Source organism: Scophthalmus maximus, chromosome 5 (assembly GCF_022379125.1).
Source record: "Scophthalmus maximus strain ysfricsl-2021 chromosome 5, ASM2237912v1, whole genome shotgun sequence".
Taxonomy (NCBI): Eukaryota; Metazoa; Chordata; class Actinopteri; order Pleuronectiformes; family Scophthalmidae; genus Scophthalmus; species Scophthalmus maximus.
Genome location: NC_061519.1, coordinates 19,811,865 through 19,839,607, shown reverse-complemented (window position 1 = coordinate 19,839,607; position 27,743 = coordinate 19,811,865). Strand labels below are relative to the sequence as shown.

Genomic DNA, 27,743 nt, shown 5'->3' with positions numbered 1-27,743 from the left:
TGGTGGTGGTAAGAGTCATCCTGGATTGAAAAAATGAGCACATGGTGGTCATGGCAATGGAGACGGATGGGCTGGGGAACAATGGGGCCTTTGGCAGGACGCTGGTCTCCTGAGTGTCCTGCCTGTACTTGGTGGTGAGGGGTTTTGAAGAGAAATGACCCATTGTCTCTCTCATCCTTCTGAGCCTGAGCAGTGAAACAGAGCCTGTGGATTCCCACCCAGGATACTCCACCATGAAGTATTGAATAAGCTACTGCTTTATTCACATGAACAGGTAGGTACAGCCTTTCACTGCCCTTTTTTCCATTACGGTGATGTAGATTATCCTGATTAATAATAATACTAGCATAATCTGCAGCTCTTTGCTTTTCATGCATACATAACAATTTAAGTTTAACCCGGATGTGCCTTCAGCTGTTTAAACATTCATACAACTAAAGGCGAAGTAACTGAGCAGTTAGAAATTGTCTCCCATATTGTTGATGTGGTGTATTTTATTATTGAAAGGAAGTTAACTTTGTTGAATTCCAGAACAAAATATGTCCTGTTAATTTGAATGAGTGTGATACATGCTTTGAAGCATATATCACACTCATATATATATATATACACACACATATATACACTGTATATATAGACCTATTTCAATGACATATGAATTGTTTAACAGGATTTTCAAGAGAGAGTTTGTGTTACACTTCACCATGGCAAATATCAAAACCATTATAATGAATTGTGAAATGTTAACCTTTGCCAGTACATCTCTATAATCCACATTCCTTAGTTCTTATTATCAAATGCATAAAATATTGCAAAATAACCTTTGAGAACCTTACTTGAAATGATTAAGCTGTGATGTTTGTCTAGACTTCTGACACTGTTGTGCTTTCATGCTTTGCAGAATTTAATCAAGGACTTGTCAGTTATCCTTGAACTGGTCAGTGGCAACAGTCTACAGATCATTCACCTCAGTGAGTGTCTGTCCCAATTTCCAAATTATTTGTGAAAGCGAATGAGGAGTCTGTTATTTTAACATGAGTTCCATCTAGTGGCTAAAAATGTTTCCAGGATGCTGTGATCACCTGTTTTTTAATCACTGGTTTAAGCTTTATCGTCACATTAACCATCAGTATGTACGCATACAGTTGTGATCTGAGCTTTTGTTGCGTAAGTGTGCTAAAGAGATACGGTATATTGCTTTTATCAGTGGGGTCCTGCAGCATTGCTACTAGTGTCAGGACTTAGTTGGAGAAGGGCAACTGCACTAAGACGTCTGGAAGGAAAGAGGAGCTGCAATAAACACATCTCTGGTAGTCCAAATGACCCTGACTATGTCTGCTGGTCCTTTGGGCTTGCCTCAGTTCAGCCCATGACACAGCCGGTTAAGACAAGATAATGTCAAAGATTAAAGCCCCACAGCTCTGCAAGCAAACCCCTTTTATTTTGTTTATTTGGATGGGTAGTTGGGAGTTGGTTTTTACTGCCCTGATAGAAAATGTAATCAGCCAGTGAGAGTAAAAGATAATGGCGGGGAATAAAACAATTAAAAATTATGTACATCTAAACACTATTGTATTAATTCACCGGATGATCACCATTCAGTTATAATGAACTCTCAAAAAATATCCATCATTTCTCGCCCTAATTTTTGAACATAAATTGACTCAAGTTCCCTAAAACACACATATTGTTTGGAAAATACAGATGACATCACCTATATCTTAGGTATGGTCCTGGTATTGAATATGCATTTTCAATTATAAATTGACCTTTTTTTTTTAAATCTTTATCCTCAGGATGTCCTTTTAATTTAAGGGATCCCCACAATCCAAGAATTGTCAAGCAAATTAAAATTGGGCTGTGCTCGGCTCAAGATTTTGGCTTTTTTTTTTCAGTTGAGCAACAATCTGTGAATGGCTTGCCAGCAAGAGAGACAAGCAATGAAAATAAAGTGACAGTTGAATTTAGGAAATTACACTTAGTAGGTCAAATTTGTTTTGACAAAGGCCAAGGGTTAATTATGACAGAAACATGTAATGGGCGTGGCAAAACTGATGCAATGCTTCACTGCTTCCAGATAAGATACAAGTTTTAATCAAATTTCCTTCCTTCTCTTAAACATACTGAAGAATGCTTTTTAAGCTCATGGCTATAAAGGTGCACACATGAATCATTTTTAATGGCAAATATTTCAGTGCAGTAAAATGAAAATGTTCCTTCCTGAATAGGAAATTGGGCAATTCCAATCGAACATAATTTGATTTGATATATAAATATTGCTGTATATTAGCTCAGTGCTTTAAAATCATTTGACAGAAGACATTTTGACTTTGAGTAAGTTTTGATGTATAGTATGATATGAAGATGAGCATTTGATGGGATAAGATGGAAAAGCTGTCCTCCCTGGGTTAAAAAGAACCTAATTAACCACATACATTGTGTTTTTTTGTACAGTAGTAGTGTGGCAAATAGAAGCGACTGAGCCCAAATACAATGACGATGAAAGTTAAGTTTGTAGTTTCAAAACAGTGTGATGCGCAGACATCACAAGTTGCTTTGCTCATATGTGGGAGACGCAGAGCCCTGGCTGAGGAAAGTTGTTGGCATCCACCTCAAGGCTTTTCATCTCAGTCGCTTCAGTAGAGTCCAGCCTTAGTAAAACTGGCACGGGATGCACTCACCCCGGGGGTAGGGTAGGCTCAGCTGAGAAACTGGGAGAAAAATGAACAAATGAGATAGGACTGCCACCACTCTCAGGCTGCCTATGGGTTAGCCCCCGACAGGCTGGTAAGAGTAGTTTAATGATAGTGGTAGGAGAGATGGGCGAGAGGAGGAGTCCAAGCACCAAGTTGCATGTTTTTGCTCTGGTGTCTTGTGTCACTCTTTCCTCTAAGGGAGGGGGGGGCATCTAAGTCACATGTTGGAGCTTGATCTGTTACATAAACGCAGACCTCCACAGCCCCCAGTCTGCTCGCATCAACTTTGTTCAGTAAATCCGAGTGGATAAAACTCTTGTGATGACATTGGTGGCGGCAAAGGAGAGTTGTCGAGATCTTCACTCCTCCATGTTGCATCGCACTTGGCTACGCTGCAAACCCTCACAGCTCCCAGTGACCTCTGAAAATGTCTGGGACTAAAACATCCTTCAATTAAAACATATATGCAATTGAAGTATACATGGAGAAATGGCTTATACATGTACGATATGGTCCATACAGTGAGAATTCACTTGCACCACACACACGTCTGCTATGTTTTAAATTCATTTAGTCTTTGAGCACATTAAGTACGCCGGTGTTTTCATTTGTCAGCTGTCAATTTTAATTTTTTTTTGAGAGTTGTTTGTATCCTACAGATGCTACCACCATTGAATTAAAACAAAATTATCATCAGACCTAGCTTTTATATTCAATACTAAATATAACTTTAACCTAATGAATATTAAACATTGTCATTTGGCTGTCACAGGGAGCCAGTCTTGCATGGTAACAAGAACAATGTCAAGCAATGTCTTCCAGGGGAATACTGTAATATTCCACTGGCTCTGGGCAGTTCAATCAATATTTATCAACATGAACTACAGTTTCCCAAAGCTAGAGTAGCCTGAGTTGTCCGAGGACACAGGGACAACAAATCCACATCCAGACACTCATTGGTTTGACTCTTTGAGTTTTTTGTGTTTTTCTTTTTGCTTTAAATAACTAAAGCAAAACGCTATAAGAATACCATGTATTATTATTATTATTATTATTATTATATATAATTATAATAACAATAATAGTAATAATAATAATAATAATAATAATACATAGTTTTATGCGGTGTCCCAAAAAATGTAATTGTTTTAAAAAGAAAATTGGAATTACATAAATAATTACTATTAGTGATTACATAAATGTTATTATCAAAGAAAACAGAAGCAAAAGCCTTATTTAGAGTAATTCAATTATGTAATTTGAATGTTTCACATGCCTATTTTATTTAATAGTGAGAATTGAATACAGGGAAAGATAATTGCATATTAGTTCTTGTGGACAGGTTGAACCCTGCATTGTGTAGAAGAAAAGGATGAGAAGAAAATAAAGGCTCCCTTTTAGGGGAAACCTTTTCTGTTTAGGTGATGAAAAAGATGTTAAAGTTGTATTAGTTATTCAGAGAACTGTGCAACCTCAGTGAGTGTTTATTGTAAACTTGAAACGGCAGACAGATCAACAAACTGTCGAGGAACATAAACGCTAATTGACTTAGAGTTTAAATTATACTAATGCTCACTTATCAGTCATCTTTACTGAACCATCTGTGTCCCTTGGATGATGGAAAGATTTTGGGGAAGGAGGAATATATCGCAACTTTGAAACACGTGCTTATCTGCCCCTTAGGGATAGCACATGTCCAAACCCCAAATGCTGCAGTTATTACAGCAGCATCCCCCGTCGTATTTTACTCAGTGCCACACTTGGGCTGCTCGCTATGCCACATCTTCTCAGTCAGATGGAGAGGGGAGCCTTTAAGGCAAGGCCTGTGGAGGATGAGTCCTGCAGGCCCAGATGGCTAGCTCTCAGAGCTTTCTTTGGACCACAAACTACTCAAACAGAATGAGATCTAAATGCAAAGACTTCACATTTGCTTACACCATCTCCCTTTTGAGATGCGTTTCTGCAGTTGTCTCGGCTTTCTGACAACCCAAACTACTATTACAATCAAGGACTTTTCACCACACGATTAAAGTAACTGTGATCTGATTGATAGAGAACTTACAGGTGTTGTTGAACGTTATTCTTCACTTTATGGCCCTATACAGGTCATAATTAAGGGTTATTGAGGCCCTTGTGAAAGTAGCATTATAATAATATGGTCACTGTGACAAGATCCAGACACATTTCATGAATGCAAGCCAGACACTAACCCGTTTATGTGTCCTCTATTAAAAGTAGTTGAGTTTAGATCCTTTCCCAATGGTGACAAGGGGCCTGGCACATAGAATACAGTGATGGAGAAATTCCTTTCTGATGTTAATCTTGCATGAATCACCTCCTCGTCTGTACTTTGTCATTTCATATCAGGGTAAAACAAAAATAAATTGTGTGTGTGTGTGTTAGAAAGAGAGAGTGAGCGAGAGAGAGGCTTCTGTCTGTTCATACACCCGCTCTTGCCGTCATGCGAAAAAACATATCCATCACATGCGTTAAGTAACAGCATGTGCTACTGCGGTCCACGGGCCATGGTGAAAGCCTGAAGTATAAACATCAAGTCGGAAAAGACATGGAGTGGTAATGCAGAGTGCGACCTGTCCACTGCGCTGTTATCTGGCCATCTGCCTGGATTGAAGATCTAAATATTATGACACTGGATATGACTGACTATACCTGCTGGTTACATTCTAGCGGATTTGCACTGAGGCAAGGTGGCTTATGTCTCTGTGACACTTCTGTCCTCAAACTCCCCGTCTTTATCCCCCCAAAGTTGTTTTTTCCATAACTGTCACCCATTGTACACTGTTATGTAACTGATAATATGGAAATTGTGTGTTTGTGTGTGCGTGTGTGTGTGTGCGCGCGAATTTTTCAAACTTGTGTGACACGTGCCATAACTCTATATGTCATGATTTTGCTCAGACTGAGCCACTGCTGTTGCTGTTTAAAAGGTTGAGAGGCATGAAGACATTGACCTGTAAGAGGCTGAGATACATAGATAGATGTAGACATCGAGAGAGGGGGGTGGGAGACAAAGTAACAGAGGGAGAGGGAGAGAGAGGGAGGGAGAGAGAGAGAGACCCTCATCAGCTGTGTTACAAATGTTTCATATGAGTGTTGGGGAGCGATTAACACGCATCTTCAGCTGGGTGTTCATATCAGTCTGCAGTACGATATCCTCGAGACCAAACCCTTGGAAGAGGGTCACTTGCCAGAGGAGGATTTTTTTTTTTCTACTGCCTTTCTTGTTTTTTATATTTCCTTCTTGGGCAGAGGGCTGGTGTAATAGAAACCAGACACAAGCCAGAATGTGAGGCATTCACAGCAGCGAGACCTCACTTCTCCACAGAGTGAGAAAACAGGATAAATACAGTGTCCCCAATTTAATGAGTTTTGTCGTTGTCTCGCGTTTTTTTTGACGGTCCATAAGTTATCAATAAGTCGGCAAAGGCCAGGACATAAGGATGGTAGCGGAAATCCATGGATCAGACGGTTGAGGGAATATCTAGAGAGGGCAGAGGAGACCTTGAGGATGGGAAATGCATGTACAACTTTACCAGGTGGGTTGTGTCAGTTTTTGATTTTCTTCTTAAGTACCTGATATTTTCTGCCCAGTTATAGTGTCATATCCTGAAGATGCACATTTGTATCCGTCAAATTTTGAGCTGCTTGTGAGGTCTAATGTCTGTATTACTCCTGTTGAAATATAATTTCTTTCAAATATAATAGCAACTGTAATGGCAGAGAGATTGAAACTATGTTTTTTTTAATTTGTATTTATTTATCCAACACATGATGCAATTTTTTTTTATTTTTAACTAAAGTAGATACATTTTGCGTCCTACAATTCAAAATCTTAACCATATGTATGGACGCTATAATTATATAATTTTGTTTCTCTAGTTAACACTCTAAACATCTTATTGTAATACACTGTAATATTGTGGAATTTTAAAAGCAATAAAATAATGCATGACATGTATTATAATTTCTCCTCCTACCTCTGTAATATTGTAAGCTGTATTTATTTGAAATATTTATATTCCTACAAGTATGGTCTCCATTACTCTTCTTTTCCTCATTCTTAAAATATCATCAATGAAAATCTATTACCTGGGAGTTGTTGCTCTGTATGACATCTCAAAAAATCATGTTTTGGCCAAAAATTGTGAATCCAAACTATGATCTCAAATTTACCTAATTCGACATGTATGTGTTTTTAAACAATTTGATAATTCAAATTCCATGCTCTTAATCTGAAACAATTAATGTTTATCATCAGGGAGATCTAATTTTTATTTAAACAGGAAAGTCTCACTTAGATTTATCAGAAATCTCTTGTCAAAGACAACTTGGTTTAAATCGCAGCAACATGGCTAAATAGAGTTTGTCAAGGCAGCAAATAATCACCATAAAAAGCTACACTACACTTTGCAACTTACGTCAGCAGCATATCTCAAGGTCACCCTAATGCTAGTTGTGGTAGTTGTTGTTACAGTAAGAATGAGGGCGATGCTGTGAAACGTTTGCATTCGGACTTCAGTGTAGATCCTAGGTGAAGCGGCACTCCTGTCACGCCATCCTAGGGCAAACATGAAGTGCCCAGCGTAGGTGCCATCTGTCTCCATTTGGTAGTAACCCTCCCCAGCGTCAGCAGTTGTGGATCTGGAGGGGAGGCCTCATGGCAGGGCAAAACGCCTCTCCTGTAGACTCAGATGGCAGGGAAGATGGCACATCCCACGCCAGGGAACACAGTGTCGCAGTCGTGAGATCAACATGAACTCTGTGGCTCTGCCCAATGAATGGAGGGAAAGAAGCATTACGCTGTCTCCTTAATGCAGTTTCGTTCACTTCACAGGGTCAGCAGTGAGTCAGACTATGAGGTCTCGTATCATCTGCTTTTCTGTGTGTGTGTTAAAGTGTTAAAAGCACCATGAACAGTATATTTCTGAAATGTCACTGAATAATGGACTTTTACTACATTCAGAGCTCTGTCAGTTTCATCTTAAGTTTTCACCGTCACTATACTATGGCGTTCAGTGTGTTCTTGGGTCTAATATAATTTTCGTCATCTGTCAAGCCTTACTTTTCTCTTTTTCAAGCCATTTCGGTCCTTTCACAGATTATATAAATCAGCTTGAATGACATATTGCAAACGTTGCGTGATGTTTGTTGAGATAGGGTGACTGAATGACATCACCGTTCTTGATGACATGAATCAACTCAAGCCTTTGTCTAGCGTTCAGATGTGCAATCAGATGATATATAATGGACGTCTCCCTTATGTCAAGAGGTCCCACATAGCAGATGAGAAGATGTTATGTTTGAGACATCCGCAAATGTTTATTGCTAATTAAAACTAAAACAGAAAACAGCAACATCAGAAAGTGTTTGAATTATTTATGCTAATTGATTTCATATTGAACCAGCTGATTGCGTTGGCTTTTTTTTTCATAATTGTTGGTGTAAACAAGAAATGTGTACAAATCTTAAATTCAATTATTTCTAGATTGGTCAATAATAGCCCCACACTGAACTTACATTTGTTAGACAATTACACAAAAATTTTAACTGAATAAAGCTAATTTATAGTACTTCAAAGTTGTTCACTGTGATTGCTAGTACAGTTCAATATAAAAATTGAATTTTTTTTCAACTCATGGCTTTTTTCAATGTCTTAACATAAAGCGTAATCACTTTTTTTCTTTTTTTTCATAGATTCTAGTTGAAAAGCTTGAAAGACCAACATGAGCTGGAGCTTTCTCACGCGTCTCCTGGAAGAAATCCACAACCACTCCACCTTTGTGGGAAAAGTGTGGCTGACTGTGCTCATCATCTTCCGCATTGTGCTCACTGCAGTCGGTGGTGAGTCCATTTACTCGGACGAACAGACCAAGTTCACCTGCAACACCAAACAGCCGGGTTGTGACAACGTATGTTACGATGCCTTTGCTCCCCTCTCGCACGTCCGCTTCTGGGTCTTTCAGATCATCATGATCTCCACTCCCTCCATCATGTACATGGGTTATGCTATTCACAAGATAGCCCGAACTTCAGAGGTGGAGCGCCGGAAGCACCAAAGGGTCCGCAAAAAGCCACCGCCCCATTCCAGATGGAGAGAGAGCCACCATCTGGAGGATGTCTTAGAGCAGGAGGAAGATGACGATGCTGAGCCAATGATCTATGAGGATACTCTGGAGGTGCAGGAGGCCAAGCCGGAGCATGTAAGCAGCACAAGCAAAGTCCAACCAAAACATGATGGGCGTAAAAGAATTATGCAAGAAGGACTGATGAGAATCTATGTTCTTCAGCTCATGTCGCGAGCTATTTTTGAAATAGCTTTCCTTGCAGGACAGTATCTCCTCTATGGTTTTCGAGTTAATCCTTCATACGTATGCAGCAGGATTCCCTGTCCACACAGCGTGGACTGTTTCATCTCTAGGCCCACAGAGAAAACAATCTTCCTCCTTATCATGTATGTGGTAAGCTGTCTTTGTCTAGTGTTAAATGTGTGTGAGATGCTTCACTTGGGAATCGGCACTTTTCGGGACACACTTCGTACGAGGAGGAATCGGGGTCGACGGACATCCTACTGCTACCCTTTCTCTCGCAACATCCCTGCCTCCCCTCCGGGCTACAACTTAGTTATGAAGACAGACAAACCTGGCAGGATCCCCAACAGCCTCATCACCCATGAGCAGGACATGGCAAATGTGGCCCAGGAGCAGCAGTGCATCAGCCCAGATGAGAACATCCCATCGGATCTGGCAAGCCTGCACCGTCACCTTCGAGTGGCCCAGGAGCAGCTTGATATGGCCTTTCAAACATATCAGACCAAAAACACCCAGCAAACCTCCAGAACCAGTAGTCCTGTATCTGGGGGAACTATGGCAGAGCAAAATCGTGTCAATACAGTTCAGGAGAAACAAGGAGCCAGGCCGAAATCAGCCACAGAGAAGGCTGCAACCATTGTAAAAAATGGAAAAACATCTGTCTGGATCTAGAAATGAATATCATTGAGTACATTAACAATAAAAATGAACATTTAAGACTCCAGGACTACACTGTGACACAGCTGGAGGGATGTGTGAACGAGTACGAGATGAGAATTCCAATCACACTAGCTGAAGGAGTACAGTACACAGTAGGCTTAGTTTTTGAGCATTAGAAAAGAAAATACACATAAAGGAATTATCAAATCCAGTACCATGAATCTTCTCTGTTACCATAGTGTGTCATTTTGTGCTTGCCATAGATTTCAGACATGATTAACATATGCTTACTTAGTTAAACATATCTAATTCCAGCTAAAATATCAAAGTATAAGAGGATTTATTCAAGCTATTTATCTGATCTACCCTTGATTGGCGCTGAACTGGATTCATTTGAAGAAAATTCAACTTTGGAAGGGTGTGATTGTTCCCTCGATCCAAATTTGAAACGTGTCATTTTGAAAGCATGATGATTGTTGTTGGAAAGATTTAGCATTAATATTTGGGGATGTATTTTTGGATGAGTGTGGAGGACTGTTCCTGGAAGAAAATCAAAGGTGAAATATTTTGGTGAGAAGTGAAATATTTTGATAAGGGTGATGAAAGAGGGCTGTGTCACTGTAGGCTCTTCTGGTAAACATCTGCTCAGTGTGATGATCTTCAGTCATTGCGTGCAAAGCCTATATCTATTCCATGTTTTCCAAAGCCTTGCAGTGTCACATGTGAAGGAAAAGAGGTAAGTGAACAGAAAATCTGATTATTTTTAAAAGTAAATACTGATTTTCTGCAATCTGGAGCACATGATGCATGCTGTAAAACTGGGAACATACAGTATATTTAGTCTACAGTAGAAATCCCATCATTTGCTATTCGGTTAGTTTTTCTGTCATTGAAGCTGTACGTTTCTAAAACTGGTTTTAGAGTAATATTTAATCCTGCCTTCACTGTTGTCATACTTCAAAGTGCCTCAGACTTTTAAGGACTGTCCTGGTATTTTATTCACGAAGAAATAAATTTATTTGCAACCTCTGGTGTCCTGCTTTACAGTAGATGTCTTGTTATACGAATAATATGTGTATCTTTAGAAAGTTTTTTTTCACTGTAGTCTAATTCAGAGTTGAACAAGAATATGATTCAATTGAAGGATAAACAAAATAAATTGTAACATTCACAACATTGTAAATAACTAATTAGTTCAAATTCATTAAGTTTTATTTCATACCTGATAAACATAGAGATTCATCAAAATAATTATCATAGTTCTATTTGCAAGGGTTACAGAAAGCCTATGAATATGCATAGCTAAAGTGAACATAATCATATCAACAATGTACCTGCCAAAGAGAGTAAAGTTTCTCTGTGTACAGAAGTAACACATTACCACTGGCTTCAACAGATCGTTGACAGACAGAACAACGAATGCTTTGGAGAAAGACATAATGTAAAGTTCCACTGGGTTTGTTCTGTCTTGTATTTTAATGTTGTCCTGTTCCCCATCAGTTATATTCGACACTTGCTTGTGCATTTTAAATATTTAACCTTTTAATTTGTTATACATGTTGCTCAGTAACTAAAAGAGGGACTGCGTGTATATTTTCTGTACTTTTACATCTGTTAATAAGTTTTTTTCAGCCCCTGTCCAGATGTGTGATTTTTAGCACGTTCAGTGCGTCATATAATGCTTGCTCTGCATTTTCTCATCAAAATGAAAAGAAATAAGTTATTCACTGACCAGTACTGAATTTAGTCCTCAGAGCCGAACAACAACTAAACATGTGCATTCATTTAGGAATAGGACTTCCATGCATGCAGTTTGAGAGATGAGGCTATGTTACATAGGTCCGACTGAATCTTTCCCCTGTAACTATTTGTATACCTAACACAATACCTGGAGCTTAAAATAAGCTAAATTTCATCATGCTCCAACCCATGGCATAAAAACGTAGGGAAAAAAAACTTTAGATTGCATAGGTTAGAGGAACCCAAACAGCAGTTACTTTTATGTGAAATTATGTGAAATTTAGTATTTTATTACTATATTGTTACAATTAAAACAAAAAACAAAACAAGCTTCCTAAACCACTGGTCAACGTTTATCTAAGAATGTCTGGAAATTGTCACGCCCCCATTTTTATCACTGAATAAAAGACTGTTAAACTGTAACATAAGGCGGCTGGATGACTCATGAATGTTCCAGACAAGTTCCTGCTGTTGAGAATGCGACTGCCTCGACAGTCTCCTGCTGCACTCTACATATATCTAGCAGCATCAGCACAGACCCATCCCACCCAGGCCACAGATTGTTTGAGTCCCCCTGCCATCGGGCAATAGATACAGAACTATATTCGTATATTTTTTTACATTTATTTGGACACCGGAACTTACCAGCTTGGGATAAATAAAGTAACTATCTATCTATATACCTATCTATCCGGACACGGACCACAAGACTGAGGAACAGCTCCAACCCAGAGCTGTATCTGCCATTTTTCCAAAACGTCCTGACTCCGTCGGGTCAGTCAACTTGGCCCTCACACAATATAGAAGTACAAGTGCACACACACACACACACAATCTCGTAGTTTGATTTTAGTGAGGTAGAAGTGAGAAATGCCGAAATGTCTACACTTTCCAAACATGTCCTCACTAAGGACTGTAATCAAAATGGTCCTCACAAAACACATGTACACACCTGTACACAAACACACACACACACACACACACACACACACACACACACACACAATCTCATAGTTTGATCTTAGTGAGGTAGAAGTGAGAAATGCCGAAATGTCTACACTTTCCAAACATGTCCTCACTAAGGACTGTAATCAAAATGGTCCTCACAAAACACATGTACACACCTGTACACAAACACACACACACACACACACACACACACACACACACACACACAATCTCATAGTTTGATCTTAGTGAGGTACAAGTGACAAATGCTAAAATGTTTACACTTTCCAAACATGTCCTCACTAAGGACCATCATCAAAATGGTCCTCGCAAAACACGCGCACGGACGCGCGCGCGCGCACGCACGCACACGTGCTCCAATGTTATCGAGAGGTGCATTGTGGGAATTCAAAATGGAGGTCTCGTAGCCGCAGTCAACCAGCCGGAGTCCAGCGTCACGTCCTGTGTTGTGTAGCCGCGCATCGGCGAGGACAAGCGGCGTGACCACTTCACCTGAACACTTACCAGAGCCACAGGACGGTGTCCGACATGCGGGTGTTGTGTGTCGCCGGGAGAGCGCTCACGTCCGGCGGGGGCTGTCGCGGCGTTTACGCCAGGAGCTCGACGGGTCGCTATCTGTCCGGCGCCGCGGCTCCGGCGGCGGCCCGCGCGCAGAAGTACAGCCGGGCCGCCGGAAGTGTCCCGCCACAGTTCGTGTGCTATCGCCTCTCTCACAGGAGCCTGCTGAAGATCCAGGGCCCGGACACGAGCCCCTTCCTCCAGGGGATCATAACCAACGACGCGGGGCTGCTGGAGGAGCGCGGGGCCGCAGCCATGTACTCGCACATGCTCAATGTACAAGGACGAACTCTGTACGACATCCTGTTGTACAGGTACAGTACACGTTGTTACACTGTAAATACCCGCTTATCTCCGCGGTGCAGCTGTTGGCAGTGGTTCCATGTTTAGGCGACCACAGGTGTGTGTACAGTCTGGCTCAGACACACTCCCCGAGTACACAGTAGAGGACCTTTGAAGTCCTTTTAAAACCACCCAATGTTCACTAAGATGATGCTCATATTGAATATAGACATGATTTCTATTAACTATTAAAAAGCCAGTATTTTGTCTAGTATTATCTTTAATCTAAAAAGTGTGTCCGCTCATATGACCACTTGTTTCAATCCTACATTAAAAATAATACACAACGACACCATCATAGATTTTTTTTTATGTAATGATTTTTGCCTAATCATTACAACTAAATGTCCCTAAGTTTTGTCGTCTTCTGGTGAAATTAGTTTTTGCAATTCAAATAAAGCTTTAATACAGTTTTTTTAGAGTCTGACCAATATATCAGTTATATGAGCCTTTCATAGACATACTGGTATCGACGTTTATGAGAAAGACTTTTAATTTACAGATTGAACTGTGCCAAAAGAATGTACAGTTGTCTCTAATTTAGGTTTAAAATGATGTACATTTTTCATAGTTCAAGTTATATGTATTTGGTTGTATTTATTTTAATTAAAAAAATAAGTTCATGGTTAAACTGTAAAATATCAAACCTTAATGACATTTTTTTTGCAAAACAGTTTGATAATGATATTTGAGGACTCTTTACCATTTATCTGTAATGATAGATAATTTATATATATATATATGCGGGATGTATATTTTCTTATTTGCAAAGAATTGTGACATGACAAGTGATCAAAAACAGCCAGAAAAAAATGTTTTATGATTTTTTTAAATTTTTGTCCAGATATCTCAATCATAATTTGTGGCTGAGTCAAACAAAAATATTTTTAAAAAAAGGACAATAAGCCTATTTATTGTAATTTAGTGGAATTATCTATTTGGTGGAACCAGCCTGTCAAAAATACTAGATGGGCATTTGAAAGACACTAATTTTAGTAGCAATCGACAGCTCATACAGCCTGTCTGTTTTGAGATACAGCAGGTACTTTTATGTACCTACGTTTATATATATATATACGTTTATATTAGCGACAAAAAAAGAATAGTGGGCAACTGTGGAAAAATGTTTAGTGGCAACACTCCTGTTTCAGAGATGTCATGTATTTCCCAGGACAGCTCCACCTACAATGAAGTAATCAGTGAAATCAAACAACAAAACTAATGTGGTGGTTTATGGTGTATTGTCTTTTTTGCTTGCTTTTTTTCCTTTCAGTCTGAAAGAAGCGGATGCCGGACAAGGCGTTTTCCTGGAGTGTGATGGCACCGTTAAGGACTCAATGTTAAGACACTTGAAGATGTACAAGATTCGCAGAAAGGTCAGCATCAGCCCCTGTCCCGAACTCTCTGTTTGGACAGTGCTCCCGCAGCAAAAAAAACCTGGCCAAGAGGCCAGTAAACCTGAGCTTTGCTCCCTGGAAAAAGCTCTGGTGTGGGAGGCTGATCCTCGAACTCAGGAAATGGGCTGGAGATTGGTGTTGGACAGTAAAATGAACCCCTGGGATATCATTGCATCATGCCAGAAAGGTGACACCGAGGAGTATCACAGACATCGCTATACAATAGGTAAGACTGGTTAGTAGTGGACTAAATACACCTCATATTATAAGATAAATGAAGTGAGAAGTATGGATTTGTTTTGACATGTGATATTGAAATTTTGTGACAAGTTTTGTTTCCTCTGCTGTCATTGTTGTCTAGGTCTTCCTGAGGGAGTGAAGGACCTTCCTCCTGGGGTGGCACTGCCATTAGAGTCAAATCTCGTGTACATGCAAGGCATCAGCTTTAGCAAAGGCTGTTACATTGGCCAGGAGCTCACAGCCAGAACTCATCACACTGGGGTGGTTCGGAAACGCCTGATGCCAGTACACTTGTCATCTCTAGTCCAGGACCTTGAGGAAGGAGCTGCACTGCAAACGCAGTCGGGCAAGCCAGCTGGGAAGCACCGGGCCGGGGTAGGAGAGCTGGGTCTGAGCCTCATCCGCATGGCTCATGCCAAAGAGGTGTTGACACTCAAATCTCCTGATGACACCACGGTGACACTTAAGGTCTCTGTGCCAGACTGGTGGCCTAAAGATGTGAAAGTGAACTGAAGAAAGTGACATACATCACATCTGACAGGCGACCGACAGGCAGAACCCTGAAGTACACTTTGTTACACTGTCATTGCTTTACAGAAGTGTGGCACTAATTTATATTTTGAGTATTTTCTTTGTTTGCAATAAATCCAGATTTGAGTGATTCTTTCGCTAAATTATATATATATACTAAGTATTATTTGAACAATCCATTGCAGCACTATACAACAGGATATACCAACTGTCATAGGGGAATTTGTGGTTGTTGAATAAATACATTGTTATAAATAAATTGTTAAATAAAAGCACCATCAAGTGTATTTTTTATCTATTATTCTATTTTATCTTTCAGTGCAAAGATCAGTTCCAAACATTCACAAGCAACATTTGAGATCGCGATTCGTCTCAAACCATAGGTACAATAAGACCTACCATCATCTCTTTTTTACACAATACAAATGACCACTTCTCATTCAAGCTATTTCCAGGTGAAGATTACATTGCTGAGGCCTGGCTAACATCTCACTCCTGATAAAGGTGATGCTGCCCTCTTGTGGATTGAACAGTGTCCCGAATTTGCTGCAACATGGTTTCTGGCTGCGCTGCCAGTGTTGAATGATCGAGCCGCTTAAAGTCTTCATTGCACAGTAGGCATTCAAGTACGTGAGCCACTCTCTGAAGGTCAAAGGCAGCATGGTAAGGTCCAAGTGTGGTGAGCGTCTCCGAGAGATGCCGTGGGTAATCGGAGGAATCCCCCGCAGAGCAGGCATTCAGGTAGGCCATTCGGTTGTCGGAAATTATTTTTAGGAATGAAGAAAATTCAGCATAATCAATACCAGAGCAGGCCTTCATGATGACCTGAATGGAAATACAAAACAATTATTTTAGTCAGTCATTTATTTGTTGTATACATTCAGGGCAGCAGCATGTTTTTTTGGACAACACGCATACAGAGCAATCTTCTCTCTTCTCATAGTACCTGGCAGTGCTGATGCCAAGAATCCATCGTGTTTCTCCACTCGTCGATCTCTTTTTGAACAGACGACAGCTCATTCTGAAGGAACTGCCACATGATGTCGACGTTGCAGCCATTTAACCAGTTGTGATTAATAGATATGGTATCTTCCTGTAAAAACAACATTCACAACCAGAAAATGCTGATTCGAATAAAATACTTTTATACATCTGTAATGAAAGAGAATTCCAATGTCACTAAGGTATAATTAGAGATAATTTCATAGATCATTTTGCGCTAACTCTACTACTGCTGAGAAATCTTAACCTCAACAGTTCTTACCAAATTATAAACTTGATGGTGCCAGCCACTGGGCACAAATATGATTTCACCTGCCTCTTGAATAATCTCAAGAGGTTGACAGGCTTCGTCGGAGCGAGGGAAAAGGCCTTTGTCTTGCAGTTCTGACGAGGTTACATCGTAAGGGAGGTTGCCGTGAGTGTCTCGCAGAAACTCCTCCTGACCTGGGGGATACAGGAGCCATTTCTTCCTACCACAGATGTTGGCTGACCAGCTGTAGGAGCGGAACACATCAGCGTGGAATGGGGTCCTAGTGATGAAAAAGGTTGGTCTGACTGTGTCAAAAGAAAAATCCTAAGCAAAAACATTGGCATTGCCAGTACTATGTTCAATTTTTCATACCATGAACCTTTCGGCCCCATGTAGACGAACCGGTAGTCATCCACCTCGAGCGTATCCCAGTATTCATTAAGCCAGTCGGAAGAAAAGAAGACCGGCGTGGTGTAAACATTGTGTTCAGGAAAGTCCCTGTAGAATGACAACATTCGTCAGTGACATGCAGTACACGCAACTGTACACAAAAGCAAACAATCAATGAAAGTTACACCTTGACATGTGCCAGTCTTTAAGATAGAGACATCCTTTGGGCGACGAGTGTCCATTCTGGATATATTCCTTCCAGTAGTGTATAAACTCTTTAAAAAGCATCACTTGTTTGGGGTTTGCATTGTACTCCTTTGCATTGCAGTTTGCAACAGGAACAGGAGTCTCATCTGTAAAAAGAGAGGGGAAAAAACACACACACACAAGCTTGCATGACATTGCAGCACTATGATTTATGATTAGTTGGCGCATTGGCAGACGGGCTCACTTACCAAACTCTTGCAGCAGCTTCTGGAAGTGAGGCTTCCCGTCCTCGGTCACCCACTGCTTCCTGCACTTCCACCCCTCCGTGAACCTCCTGGAGAACATGCAGGGGTGGTTGGGGAGCAGGTACTTCTTGAAAAACCTGGAGTAGCTCAGCTCCTTGTCGATGTAGTCCACGAAGTGCGAGGACCAGAACTGCTCGTACGGCTGCCTCGGCATTTTGACCAGGCTGCAGCAGTTGCGGTACGCCTCCCTGTCCATGGTGGTCGACAAGGAGCCAGCTAGCTAGTTAGCTAGTTAGCGTAGCTGCCTGTCACCGGCTCGGACAAGCACGGTAGAGACACGGTAAGGAAAAGGCCCGACGCCTCTTTTCGCCTTTGTTGCGAGACCAAACAACGGTTGAGGTGGAGAACTCACATCATGCAAAGCGTATTATTATGTTTATAATATGAAAAAAAACAGGTCGCTTCATTAGCCTCTATCGCGAACGCTGCATGCTACGGTTCCTGGCGGAGCACATTTAGAAATACCGTTACCGTTTATAGTTGGTCTCAATTACCTCTTTTCTTTAACGTTGCACTCTCTTTAACTACGTACTAAGCTAATTTTAAGCTATAAATAGTTTGCTATAAATAGCGAAAAAAAAATATATATTTTTTTTTTTCAAAACCTCGCCGTTGTAGCCTTTTGACAGCAGCATTTTCAAGTCGGACAGTAAATACGGGCGTACCCACCCGTGTGTGACACGACTTCCGCTATAAACATCACCATCATCCTTAGTGAGGAGACTGCGGGGACGTGACACCGAACCCTGCAGGATAATGTCGATGACATTACGTCGGCACGGATGTAGTCTACCAAGTGGAAGTAAACACGTGCTCAAATAAGGTTTATGACTTTATATTGACGCACTTGTGAAGCGGTCAGTTGGACAGAGACCCGGAGCGGCCAACGCCTCATCTGAGCTCATCTTCTAGTTCACTCTGAGGAACGTATGTACTCTCTCGGGACAGATTGATCACCCAGTGTCCCTGTGATGTAATAGCAGATTAAAACCTTGTGTGCATGTGTGTGTCACTGACGTCACACTGAAGCCCATTTGTCCCTGTTCCAGGTGAATCAGTGCACCTCCTTCCAAAATGAGCCGGGACGTTGCTATCCACAGCTGGCCCGGCTCCTACTACATAAACGGCGAGAAGCGGTGGGAAAATGGCACCCTGTCCCTCACCAGGACCACGGTGCGCTTCGTCTCCAACCAGAGCAAGGAGAGCCTCGCCACGTTCCGCCTCTCCCGCATCGTGGCGATCAAGATGGAGTCGTCCAGCTTCATCTTCAGCACGCTCACGGTGCTCGAGGAGGGCGACGTGAAACACTGGTTTGGTTCCCTGAAACCCAACAGGGTGGTGGTTCATAATGTGTTGGAACATTTCTGGAGGGAACGCCTCCTGTCCCCCAGCTCGGAGGCCCGTGGGGCTGAGTCTCAGCCCTCTAAAGGCAGAGCGCTGATCAACCTGGTGGCAGGGGCCCAGAGGCGACTGGAGGACACTGGTACAGTCCTCAGCCACCAAGGAGAGCAGTTCGACAACATGATGCAGGGACTCGAGAAGATCGACTCTGACCTGGGCGTGGCTGATAAGTATTTATCTGCATATTTGCTTACTGGATGAATTGTAACAATTTTTTTCCCTTTGAAGTGTTGTTTTCTGCATATCGGATTTGCCAAAAAATTACAAATTTACTGCTGACAGTTTTCCCGGTCCTTGTCCACACACCTTGTTGCAGACTTCTGTTACAGCTGGAGTCTCCCTCCTGGTGGCCTTTTGGTAAACTCCCCTGGAAGACGCAGCAGGAAGCCAAGGCTGAGGACGCTGCACGAGCTGCAGCTTCTGCTGCTGCTGCTTCAGCTGGAAGCGGGTCTGGGAGAAATAAGGTGATCACAAGCATCCCAGCTGTGGTGTCCAAAGGTGGAGACTCAGACTTGAAACCAGGATGCTTGTTGGTGCTGGTGTCCGCGTTGGAGGTGCGAGACACAAACTGCATGCTCCTTCATCGCTTTGAAAAAAAAGAAATCGACGAGATCAGGGTGAAGAGTCCTTATGAAATCACTGTCAGACAGCGGTTTATTGGGAAGCCTGACACATTCTACAGGTTCCTGTCGGCCAAGATGCCAGAAACATTATCAGTGCTGGAGATGCAGTACAAAAAGAAGCTAGAGCTCACAAGCGAATTCACTGCTTTCCAGGCAACTCCAGTTTCATCCCCGTGTGGCAGAGAAGGGACAAACTGGAATGAAGGTGAGGAAGAGAATGAAGTATTATTTTACTGTTGTGTCCATGTGTAGAATAAATCAGACCACTGAGTGGCACCAAAGCTCTACGTTTCCGTCCTCTTATAATTTTGAGAGTACAGCCTTCTTTAAAAACATGTGAATTTTTGACATGGTTATTGCTATATCTCCTTGACAGAAATGTATTTTGATGAGTGACTTCACCCTGATTGCCTCAGTTGCTGTGCTTTGAGTTTACAGTCTGGTTTCCTCATAAACAACATATGCTCTCTGCACTTTTTCACCATCTCCACCCATGGAGTCAGGTTTGTTGCAGGACTGCCAAGAGTCAGAGCTCCCACTGGAGGTCCCAGCAGGAGAGCTGTCCCAGTTGCAGGTGCATGTCCTCCAGCCATCTGTCAGCCAGGCTGAGGCCCAGGAACTTAAACAGGTGAGGTCCAGTTAGACAAGTTAGACTCTCATTGCCCATGCGATTGTATGACGTGCACTGCTGTTGCATTTAGATTTTTCATACTTGTATATTCAAGGTAGGTAATTCAAATGTCATGTCTGTGCGTACAGGCAACAGATTGTCCTGGCAGCTGTTATGATAACATGTATTCTGATAGTTCCATTCCAAACCACAATTCATCAAAATGATTCTTATTTTTTTATCCTGTGTTTTTAAAATGTTATTTGGTGAGACCACAAACCAAAGTCCATCCTGGTTTTAAGAGAGGAAAAGAGACACGGTCTGTCATTTGCTCAGACTGTGCAACGTCTTTCCACTCAGAACCTCACAACATTGAGAACTGTGACAGACACGGTCTTTGGTGGCAAGACCTGCACAGTGAACCAATTTTAGATGTGAAAACATCAGACATTTGTGCCCACATTATAGGCACATTGATAAAAATTATCTCAACGATAACAGCCCTAAAAAATATATACTGTTTGCCAAACAAAAACTGCACCACAAATAAGAAAAGCAACATTTCAGAGTATGATTGACGTATACAGTATATTGGGCCTGAGCAATACTGTGCATATTAACACCATATACCTTATATTTAGTTAATTATTGTAGGACTACATAACAACAATGCAAATTGGTCACTGATGGTTTTGCGCGTATAAATCATTTTTCAAACTATTTTATCGTAGCGCTAACAGCTCTGGGCCGGTCATACATCTTGGCTCGTCTATGGCATATTGTCTACAGCTGATAATGGTTCAGACCTCAAAGGCTGCCATATTTGAGTTAATACTACGCTTCTGCTCACGCCCTACTCTTCATGTCAAGATTATAATCTACAGTGGGGAAACTTGTACAGAGGGTCACTCGGTTTAATGTCTTGCCCTAAGTGCTTAAGCAAATATTCCCCTTTGTCCACACATTTTTATACAATTATTATTGTTTGAGGTTGGAAAGTCCAACTTGTTAACAGCTCATACTGGTTCACTTAAAAGAATGATAAAGCATTTTTTGTACTGTTTGTCTATTAACACAGTCCTGAAATTACCCCACTAATGCCTATGACACAAGGGATTTTAGCTCATTTATTTTTTTCTGTTAGCTGTGGCCTAAATGTTTAATTTTGAGGGTTTCTACATGACTTAAGACCTCTAGCCATTGTATAAGCAGCAGCTAAAAATATTCATTTTCTGTGTTTTTCTATGACACGGAAAATACTCTCCCAGCTGAAATTGTAAAGTCACAGACCCGACGGAGTGAATACAGTTGTTCCTTGGTGTGTATTGACACACTATCTGTTTTTCAAACTGCCGTCTGCACCCCTTTCTGTAACGGCCAGTGAAAACTGACATAATGTCAGTGGGTGTGTGTGTCTGTGAGAGCATATGTAGCATAACATAATATTAGTTCAGAAACCGTGGTGGTGGGGTTTGGAGTGTGTGTTTATTAGGTTTTGCTTGGCACATCACAGTATATTTAAGTTGTTCCATCAACCATAACACAGACAGTTGAGATGTAGTTGTAGTATTCCTTGAACCATATGAAAGCAGAAAACAAACAGTATTGTATGGTATCAATGATCCCAGGGGATTAGCCGAGATTTCTATATTCTACTCTGTATTATATCCTCAAGTTTCATATACTGCATATGAAAGGTTTTTATACTGCATCTACCACCCGGGCAGCTGATGATGTTGTCGTTGTTTTTGGTTTTGTTTCAAGATAAGTGTTTAATTTTACCGGTGTCTTCTGATATGCTAACATCAAGCTGCGGGCTATTGTCTTCATAAGTGAGAAGACAAGTTAACTGAAAATCTAACTCTCATTTTGTCATCAACGCACTCACTTTCTAACCCACTGACGCCATCGTCACACCTCTCCACATGTGGTCCACATGTTCCTCCCTGCAACTGCTCACCAATTCTGCGCAGGGTTTAATATTCAATCTTCTTGATTTGCGTCTTGCTCCTTAGTTGTTTAAGTTCACTGGGGTCTGGTGTGTAATTGCATCTCCAAAAGTGCGTTCTTATTTGGTTGTGTGTGTGTACATCTGTGCAGATGCTGATGCAGCTGAAGAACCTTGCCCTGGAGGCAGAGACGGAACTGGAACGGCAGGATGACGTCCTGGACGAGCTGACCAGCTCCACGGACCGAGCCACCATGCACATAGAGAAGCACACATGCCGTATGAAGAGGCTGCTGTAGCTCCGACAGTCCAGCTGATGCATGTGGTCAAAATATCCCTCCTGAGAAATGCACTGCAAGCTTCCTCATTGTCCTCATGGGATTGGTACATTTAGAGAAAACTGCAAAACAGCAGAAGGGGCTTTTTTTATGTTCTAAAATTGTTCATAAGACACAAATACATGTTTGCTTAACACTGTAGATAATCCAAAAATCTTGGCGTTTGCACATCAGTGATTTTAACTTTATATTAATAACATATAATCATTTCTTAAGAATATTTTCTTTTTTGTTTTAGAAAAATGAAGTAAGGAAGATGTAAAAAGAAGATGCTAAAATTTACCAATTAATTGTTGGTGTGTAACGATAGTCACATAAAGGACTTGTCAGCCCTATGTTCAGTCCCATGTAGTGATGTTTAATGGCATGGCTCAGTCTATTGAGCCCTATTAGCAATGTTTTTGATGGGGAAGCCAGTGAGGGATTGTGGCACCTGAATCTGATCTGGGGGAATAGCATGAATCCTCAGTGCATGTCATGCCCTCCCAGTGGAGATGGGTGAAAAATAAGCTAATGACTCAGTTTGTATCAGAGAGGACAAAACAGCTCACATCCTTCCCAGAACCTGTGAGAGTAATCAGTGACAGAATTCAGGGTGAAATGGAAATCAAAAAGGAAAAATCGTTTATTGTATTTGCTCTCTCTGCACAAACTAATTCAAAAGAAATTGCATGTTTTTTTCTTAGGTGTTATGTACAAATCACACTTAAGAGAGAAGGATACATGATAAAAAATGATTAAAATTACCGGCAGATCGTAAATGAACAGATGAAATTTTACACATTATCTTCTCTGATGATGTATTGCCATTCTTACTTTCATATCCATTGCTTTCTACATGAATTATCCTTCTCAGGTCCTTTGGGCCACAAAACCTCTCTGGACACAAATTCCATGTGGCTCAATGTTGCATGTCTCAATATTGCTGCTCTGTACTGCATCAAGTGGAAATGTTTCATTATGTAAATAAGACTGTAAATGTGCAAAGTAATTCCTGGGAATCTTTAAAGCAGAACAAATACACTCCTCTCTGTTTTTAAATATTATACATGAAATCAAAAGCATACATCCATGCTAAGGTCCATATCAACTGTGTATGTCTTGCACACTATCAAGTGTGCTATCTGTGACATTGTAATTCTGTAATTTGACTGTGCGCTATTATCACTGTGAAATTGTAATTAGCAATTAGTTTCACTTGAAATAGATGTACCATGTTTGGAAAGTGCTGTATAGATGCTTCTTTTGCTGATGAGTCCAAATTCATATTAACACTGGACACCACTAAATAATTAACTCTTAAGGGAAAAGGTATAGCTGCATATTTCTTATAGCAAACAGCTTCATAAATGAAGCAGCACAATAGGCACTGTAAGATGGTTTTATCAGCGAGGAAGTCATCACCATTATATAATTTAATTTGCAATAAAATTAAGTTTGAGATTGTCACGTGAGACAGTTGTTTGTTTATTCAGATACTTTTTTGTTCCAAGCTGTTACAATTTTTTATATAAAATAACAATCGATCAAATGACTATTTTGTATATGAAAGTTGTCGGTTGTTGTGATGACCACACACAATTATTTCCCGACTTTGAACTTTCCTTTATTGAGTTTTAAGAAATATGTTCAGTGCAAAACCATTTTTCTCCATTATACTTGTGCTTTATTGTACAGTATATTTTAGGTCAATGGGCCTGAGTCTGAGTAAATTGTTGGCAGCATCATAGTCATGAACTAAAAGAAACAATATGATACTCAGTTTTTTTAAGCTGGTTCCAAAATGTGCTTTGAAAGATACATTGTCATCAGACATATACAGTATGTATAATTTTTGAATATACACAGGGAGTATATGAATCTCATTAGTTGAGCGTTTCTTGTGCTTGCAAAACAAATAGCATGAGTTTAAAGACCTTTTAATTCTAGTTTTAGATGTTTCCTTTGTTCAAAAACAACCAAACACAAACAATATAATAATTGCATCTATTGATGAGCCTGAATCCTAACCAGGCAGACAACAGGTAACGGCGCTCGTGTTCGACTTATTGCAAAATTGTTCAAAAATTGTGACAAATTGCAACAGAGTAAATGATAACATGGGCAAATTAGAAACGGATGTAAATTACTGTTCCAGACACTGTGCGCACTGTTGTGCGGAAGTGGCTCACTTTGTACACTCTGCTGTTATAACATCCTGTTGGCACCAAGACTGTTGGCCTCAGCGTGACTACCCCTGTCCGGCTTTGCTTTCACCGAACGGGAGGACCCCTCCATGTCAACAATGGACCAGATTTGATTTGGCGAGTGGTTGAGCACTCAATTATGAATCAGGAAGAAGCTTTACACAAAGAGGTTTTTTAAAAGAAGATCGACAGCCTCACTCAACAGTTTGGTCCCAGTCAGCCTGAACTTATCTCTTCCATTAAACACAGCCCACCATGAAAGACGGGGAGACTGAAAGCACAAACACACGATATGTCGATGATATTATGAAAAAGTTCTTCCAGCACAGTTGGACTGTTTTTTTTCTTTTTCTTATTTGAGTGATAAATAGTGAGATTGTGGAAATCCCAAACTCCAGAAGCACACCACATGGTTATGTGAATTCCAACCCTTAAAAAAAGGGTTAGGGAAATAGAGCACACACTGGCGTGGTTTTGAAGCAGCCTTGCAATACGAGGAAGTGGTGGCGGTCTCGTCTGACCACAGATGCATGAGATCCGGCTTTGCCTTCCTAACGGATGGTATGGAGACACGAGGGATTTTGCTGGCCTTGACTTCCAAGTCTGTTTACTCGATAGTTCTGTGGCGAGCGCTCTCATTCGAGGAGCGTGTCTCCGTTGATGGCCAATCTATCAACTGTTCCTGGGAAAAGGCAGCCCAAGATTGTGGGTTACGAGGGCACATGTAGGTTGCGCTATGTTCCAAAATATGGAGCCGTGTGACAGCGGTACAAATAGGCCGGAGTTATCGTCCTCAGGAATATGTTTTTTTTAGTGACTATTCAAAACATTTTTTTTTAAATTGAAGCATTTCGCTCCATTTTACATCAATCTTTTGGCAACATGTGGTTTAAGCAGTATGCTTTCTATTTGTTATCAACTCCACTTACACATGAATGAGTGATTGTTGATGTGGGGCGTCAGAGCATATCAAAAAATCACTTCCACTTCACCATTAGACTGTGTGAGTCTAATGGCCTGATTTTGACTCATGTCCTGGCCGGCGTCGTACTCGTGCAGGTGTTGCTGGGTTTCCTTTTGCTGAGGGAGTTTCTGGTTTCAGGAAATAAGGCCTGTTGGTTAATGTTAGAACTGGGAGAAAACGTTCCTGGAAGGAAGGTTCTTGAGTCCAACCGGGGGGGGGGGGGGGGGGGGGGGTGTATATGTCATCTCCTACAGAAAGTGATTTGACACTCAGCATCATCATCATCTTCTCCTGTCTGGCTATCAACGTGGTAACGTGTCCCCCTCTGTTATAGTGAAAGATAGACATGACAGGTGTTCCCCTGTATCTTTGCATTTTTTTGCTTGTGAATATAAACTCGTTGCACTCATATTGTTTGGATTCAGAGCTTTTTTTTGGGTTGTATCAAGCCATAAATGTTCTCTGCATGGCTGCTAATATGGTACTTTCCCAGATGCTGAGCTGCATGATGATGATATCATAGCATATGCTATTGCACTTATTGTTGTGTTTGCCTTGGTCTTTCAGGTACACTTTGGTTTTTCTGGCTTTTGTTTTGCAAACTTTTCTCATTTCTGTGCGACAGCGTTAACCGCTAGGCAGCCAAAGCAAACTTGGCCCTGTTTTTATACAGTAGTATCGCTCTCAAATCAACTCCAGGTGAAATCCCACATGACGACCTACATGAACTCTGCCGAGTTCCTTGCATGTCTAGCATGAATATTACAAATCTTGCTAACCTACTAAATAGTAATGAAGGAATGGTCGGTGTAAGGATTGGTTCATGAGGGAAAAAAGGGGGAGGAAGAGGAAGGTGAATTTAGAGCACACTAATGGGGCTATTGTTGGATATTGTTGTGGTGATTGGGTTTTCTTTTTTCTTTCCTTTTTTACACCTCTTGAATATGTTCTGAAAATGATTGATTATTGATTATTATCATTAAAACTCTTATTGTATAGAATGAGGGTAGGTCTGGATAAGCATGTTGCTTCTCCTACTTCTTTTCAAATGGATAATGTTTATTATATTGTAGGCATATTTTTATTATATATATATATATATATATATATAGTAAGTATATGAGACAGTACATTATTCCATTAACAATCATTATTAGTGTGTGTTCATTGGATTCAGTAGAGGGCAGCAGTAAGTTGCTAATAGAGATTTTCAGTTGATTAACTGTAAAAATTAATTGCATTCTAGTCTTTGCACTTTGAGTGAAGACATTTTTATGTTATCTGCATTATTTGGGGTCAGATGGGATATGGTCTTCGCAGATCTTGTTTATTTTCTTTAGGAAAACCCTTTTTAAAACTGCGGACCACTTTTCTGCTTAAGGTGAACAGTCCAAATATGCAATTTTTGGCAAGTGTGAAGAGCCCTTTTTGTGATGACTGGATTATGTATTCATTAAAACCCCATCTATACAGCTCCCCAAACAGGTTGTCAGGCCGTGAGCCAGCTCGCACCGCATCACTACTTTTACAAGCGGGCCCCCCAGAAACCTTCAGCGAGTCTGTTTTTAGTGGCTCTTACTGCAAATGGAAACACTTAGCTCCCACAATAAATTACCCACCCGACTGATGCCACACTGCATACAGACCCCCAGCAAGACTCAGACAGGCTGTGGATTTACATTTTAACATTAAATCCTGTTGGAGTCTGCTATGTTATAGTGTCTTTGGGTCACATGAGCTGACAAGACGACAGGAAAAGATTAATCACACAAAGGCTGTTGAACTTGCGTGCAGCCCGCGGGGCAGCGGTTTGATTAAAGTTAAGCATGTGTCCCCCCCTCACCTCGTGGGGTTGACAATGGGGTCATTTCAGGATAAATTTAGACTTTGTTGGTTACTCATTTTCTCTGGAAAGTACATCGCCATTAGTGCAGCAGGCCAGTGATCTCAAGGGCAACACTGCTGTTCAGTCTGAATGATTGTTTATACTGTAGCCAGATGATTAAAAGAGACAACAGGGGTAGAGCTGGCCCCTGCTGTTCTAGAGAGCATCCCCA

At 41.0% G+C, this 27,743-nt stretch overlaps 4 protein-coding genes across 9 annotated transcripts; 3 read left to right on the top strand and 1 right to left on the bottom strand.

Moving 5' to 3' along the window:
• Positions 1–88: 88 nt before the first annotated feature.
• gjc2 (gap junction protein gamma 2) lies at positions 89–10,719 on the top strand. Of its 3 annotated transcripts, XM_035633582.1 has the most exons (3): positions 89–274; positions 902–971; positions 8,412–10,719. In XM_035633582.1, the coding sequence occupies exon 3, from the start codon at positions 8,441–8,443 to the stop codon at positions 9,695–9,697; it is 1,257 nt and encodes a 418-aa protein (XP_035489475.1). In that variant the 5' UTR covers positions 89–274; positions 902–971; positions 8,412–8,440; the 3' UTR covers positions 9,698–10,719. The 3 variants fall into 3 exon arrangements, with proteins under 3 accessions (XP_035489475.1, XP_035489476.1, XP_035489477.1); XM_035633583.1 differs by lacking the exon at positions 902–971; XM_035633584.2 differs by lacking the exons at positions 89–274; positions 902–971 and adding an exon at positions 5,643–6,253.
• Positions 10,720–12,763: 2,044 nt separating this feature from the next.
• iba57 (iron-sulfur cluster assembly factor IBA57) lies at positions 12,764–15,738 on the top strand. Its single transcript, XM_035633586.2, has 3 exons — positions 12,764–13,266; positions 14,568–14,917; positions 15,053–15,738. The coding sequence occupies exons 1-3, from the start codon at positions 12,923–12,925 to the stop codon at positions 15,442–15,444; spliced, it is 1,086 nt and encodes a 361-aa protein (XP_035489479.2). The 5' UTR covers positions 12,764–12,922; the 3' UTR covers positions 15,445–15,738.
• Positions 15,739–15,774: 36 nt separating this feature from the next.
• Positions 15,775–17,812, bottom strand: jmjd4 (jumonji domain containing 4). The gene is made up of 6 exons (XM_035633576.2): positions 17,560–17,812; positions 17,292–17,457; positions 17,087–17,212; positions 16,727–16,994; positions 16,409–16,555; positions 15,775–16,287 (listed from the first exon to the last, which is right to left on the bottom strand). The coding sequence occupies exons 1-6, from the start codon at positions 17,810–17,812 to the stop codon at positions 15,952–15,954; spliced, it is 1,296 nt and encodes a 431-aa protein (XP_035489469.2). The 3' UTR covers positions 15,775–15,951.
• Positions 17,759–23,985, top strand: snap47 (synaptosome associated protein 47). 4 transcript variants are annotated; one of them, XM_035633581.2, is made up of 6 exons: positions 18,321–18,543; positions 18,666–19,187; positions 19,334–19,481; positions 19,794–19,845; positions 20,144–20,268; positions 22,351–23,985. In XM_035633581.2, the coding sequence occupies exons 2-6, from the start codon at positions 18,691–18,693 to the stop codon at positions 22,495–22,497; spliced, it is 969 nt and encodes a 322-aa protein (XP_035489474.1). In that variant the 5' UTR covers positions 18,321–18,543; positions 18,666–18,690; the 3' UTR covers positions 22,498–23,985. The 4 variants fall into 4 exon arrangements, with proteins under 4 accessions (XP_035489471.2, XP_035489474.1, XP_035489473.1 ...); XM_035633580.2 differs by having other exon boundaries at positions 19,334–19,571; XM_035633578.2 differs by lacking the exon at positions 18,321–18,543 and adding an exon at positions 17,759–17,896 and having other exon boundaries at positions 19,334–19,845.
• Positions 23,986–27,743: the final 3,758 nt, after the last annotated feature.

Bases quoted from the DNA above. Each gene is read 5' to 3' on its own strand.
- gjc2 (XM_035633583.1), top strand. From the start codon at position 8,441: ATGAGCTGGAGCTTTCTCACGCGTCTCCTGGAAGAAATCCACAACCAC.
- iba57 (XM_035633586.2), top strand. From the start codon at position 12,923: ATGCGGGTGTTGTGTGTCGCCGGGAGAGCGCTCACGTCCGGCGGGGGC. The intron at 13,267-14,567 runs GTACAGTACACG...TTTTCCTTTCAG, and splicing joins TACGACATCCTGTTGTACAG to TCTGAAAGAAGCGGATGCCG. The intron at 14,918-15,052 runs GTAAGACTGGTT...ATTGTTGTCTAG, and splicing joins CAGACATCGCTATACAATAG to GTCTTCCTGAGGGAGTGAAG.
- jmjd4 (XM_035633576.2), bottom strand. From the start codon at position 17,812: ATGGACAGGGAGGCGTACCGCAACTGCTGCAGCCTGGTCAAAATGCCG. The intron at 17,213-17,291 runs GTGTAACTTTCA...GTCATTCTACAG, and splicing joins AAAGACTGGCACATGTCAAG to GGACTTTCCTGAACACAATG. The intron at 16,995-17,086 runs GTATGAAAAATT...TTTCATCACTAG, and splicing joins ATGGGGCCGAAAGGTTCATG to GACCCCATTCCACGCTGATG.
- snap47 (XM_035633578.2), top strand. From the start codon at position 18,691: ATGAGCCGGGACGTTGCTATCCACAGCTGGCCCGGCTCCTACTACATA. The intron at 19,846-20,143 runs GTGAGGAAGAGA...CCATGGAGTCAG, and splicing joins AGGGACAAACTGGAATGAAG to GTTTGTTGCAGGACTGCCAA. The intron at 20,269-22,350 runs GTGAGGTCCAGT...ACATCTGTGCAG, and splicing joins AGGCCCAGGAACTTAAACAG to ATGCTGATGCAGCTGAAGAA.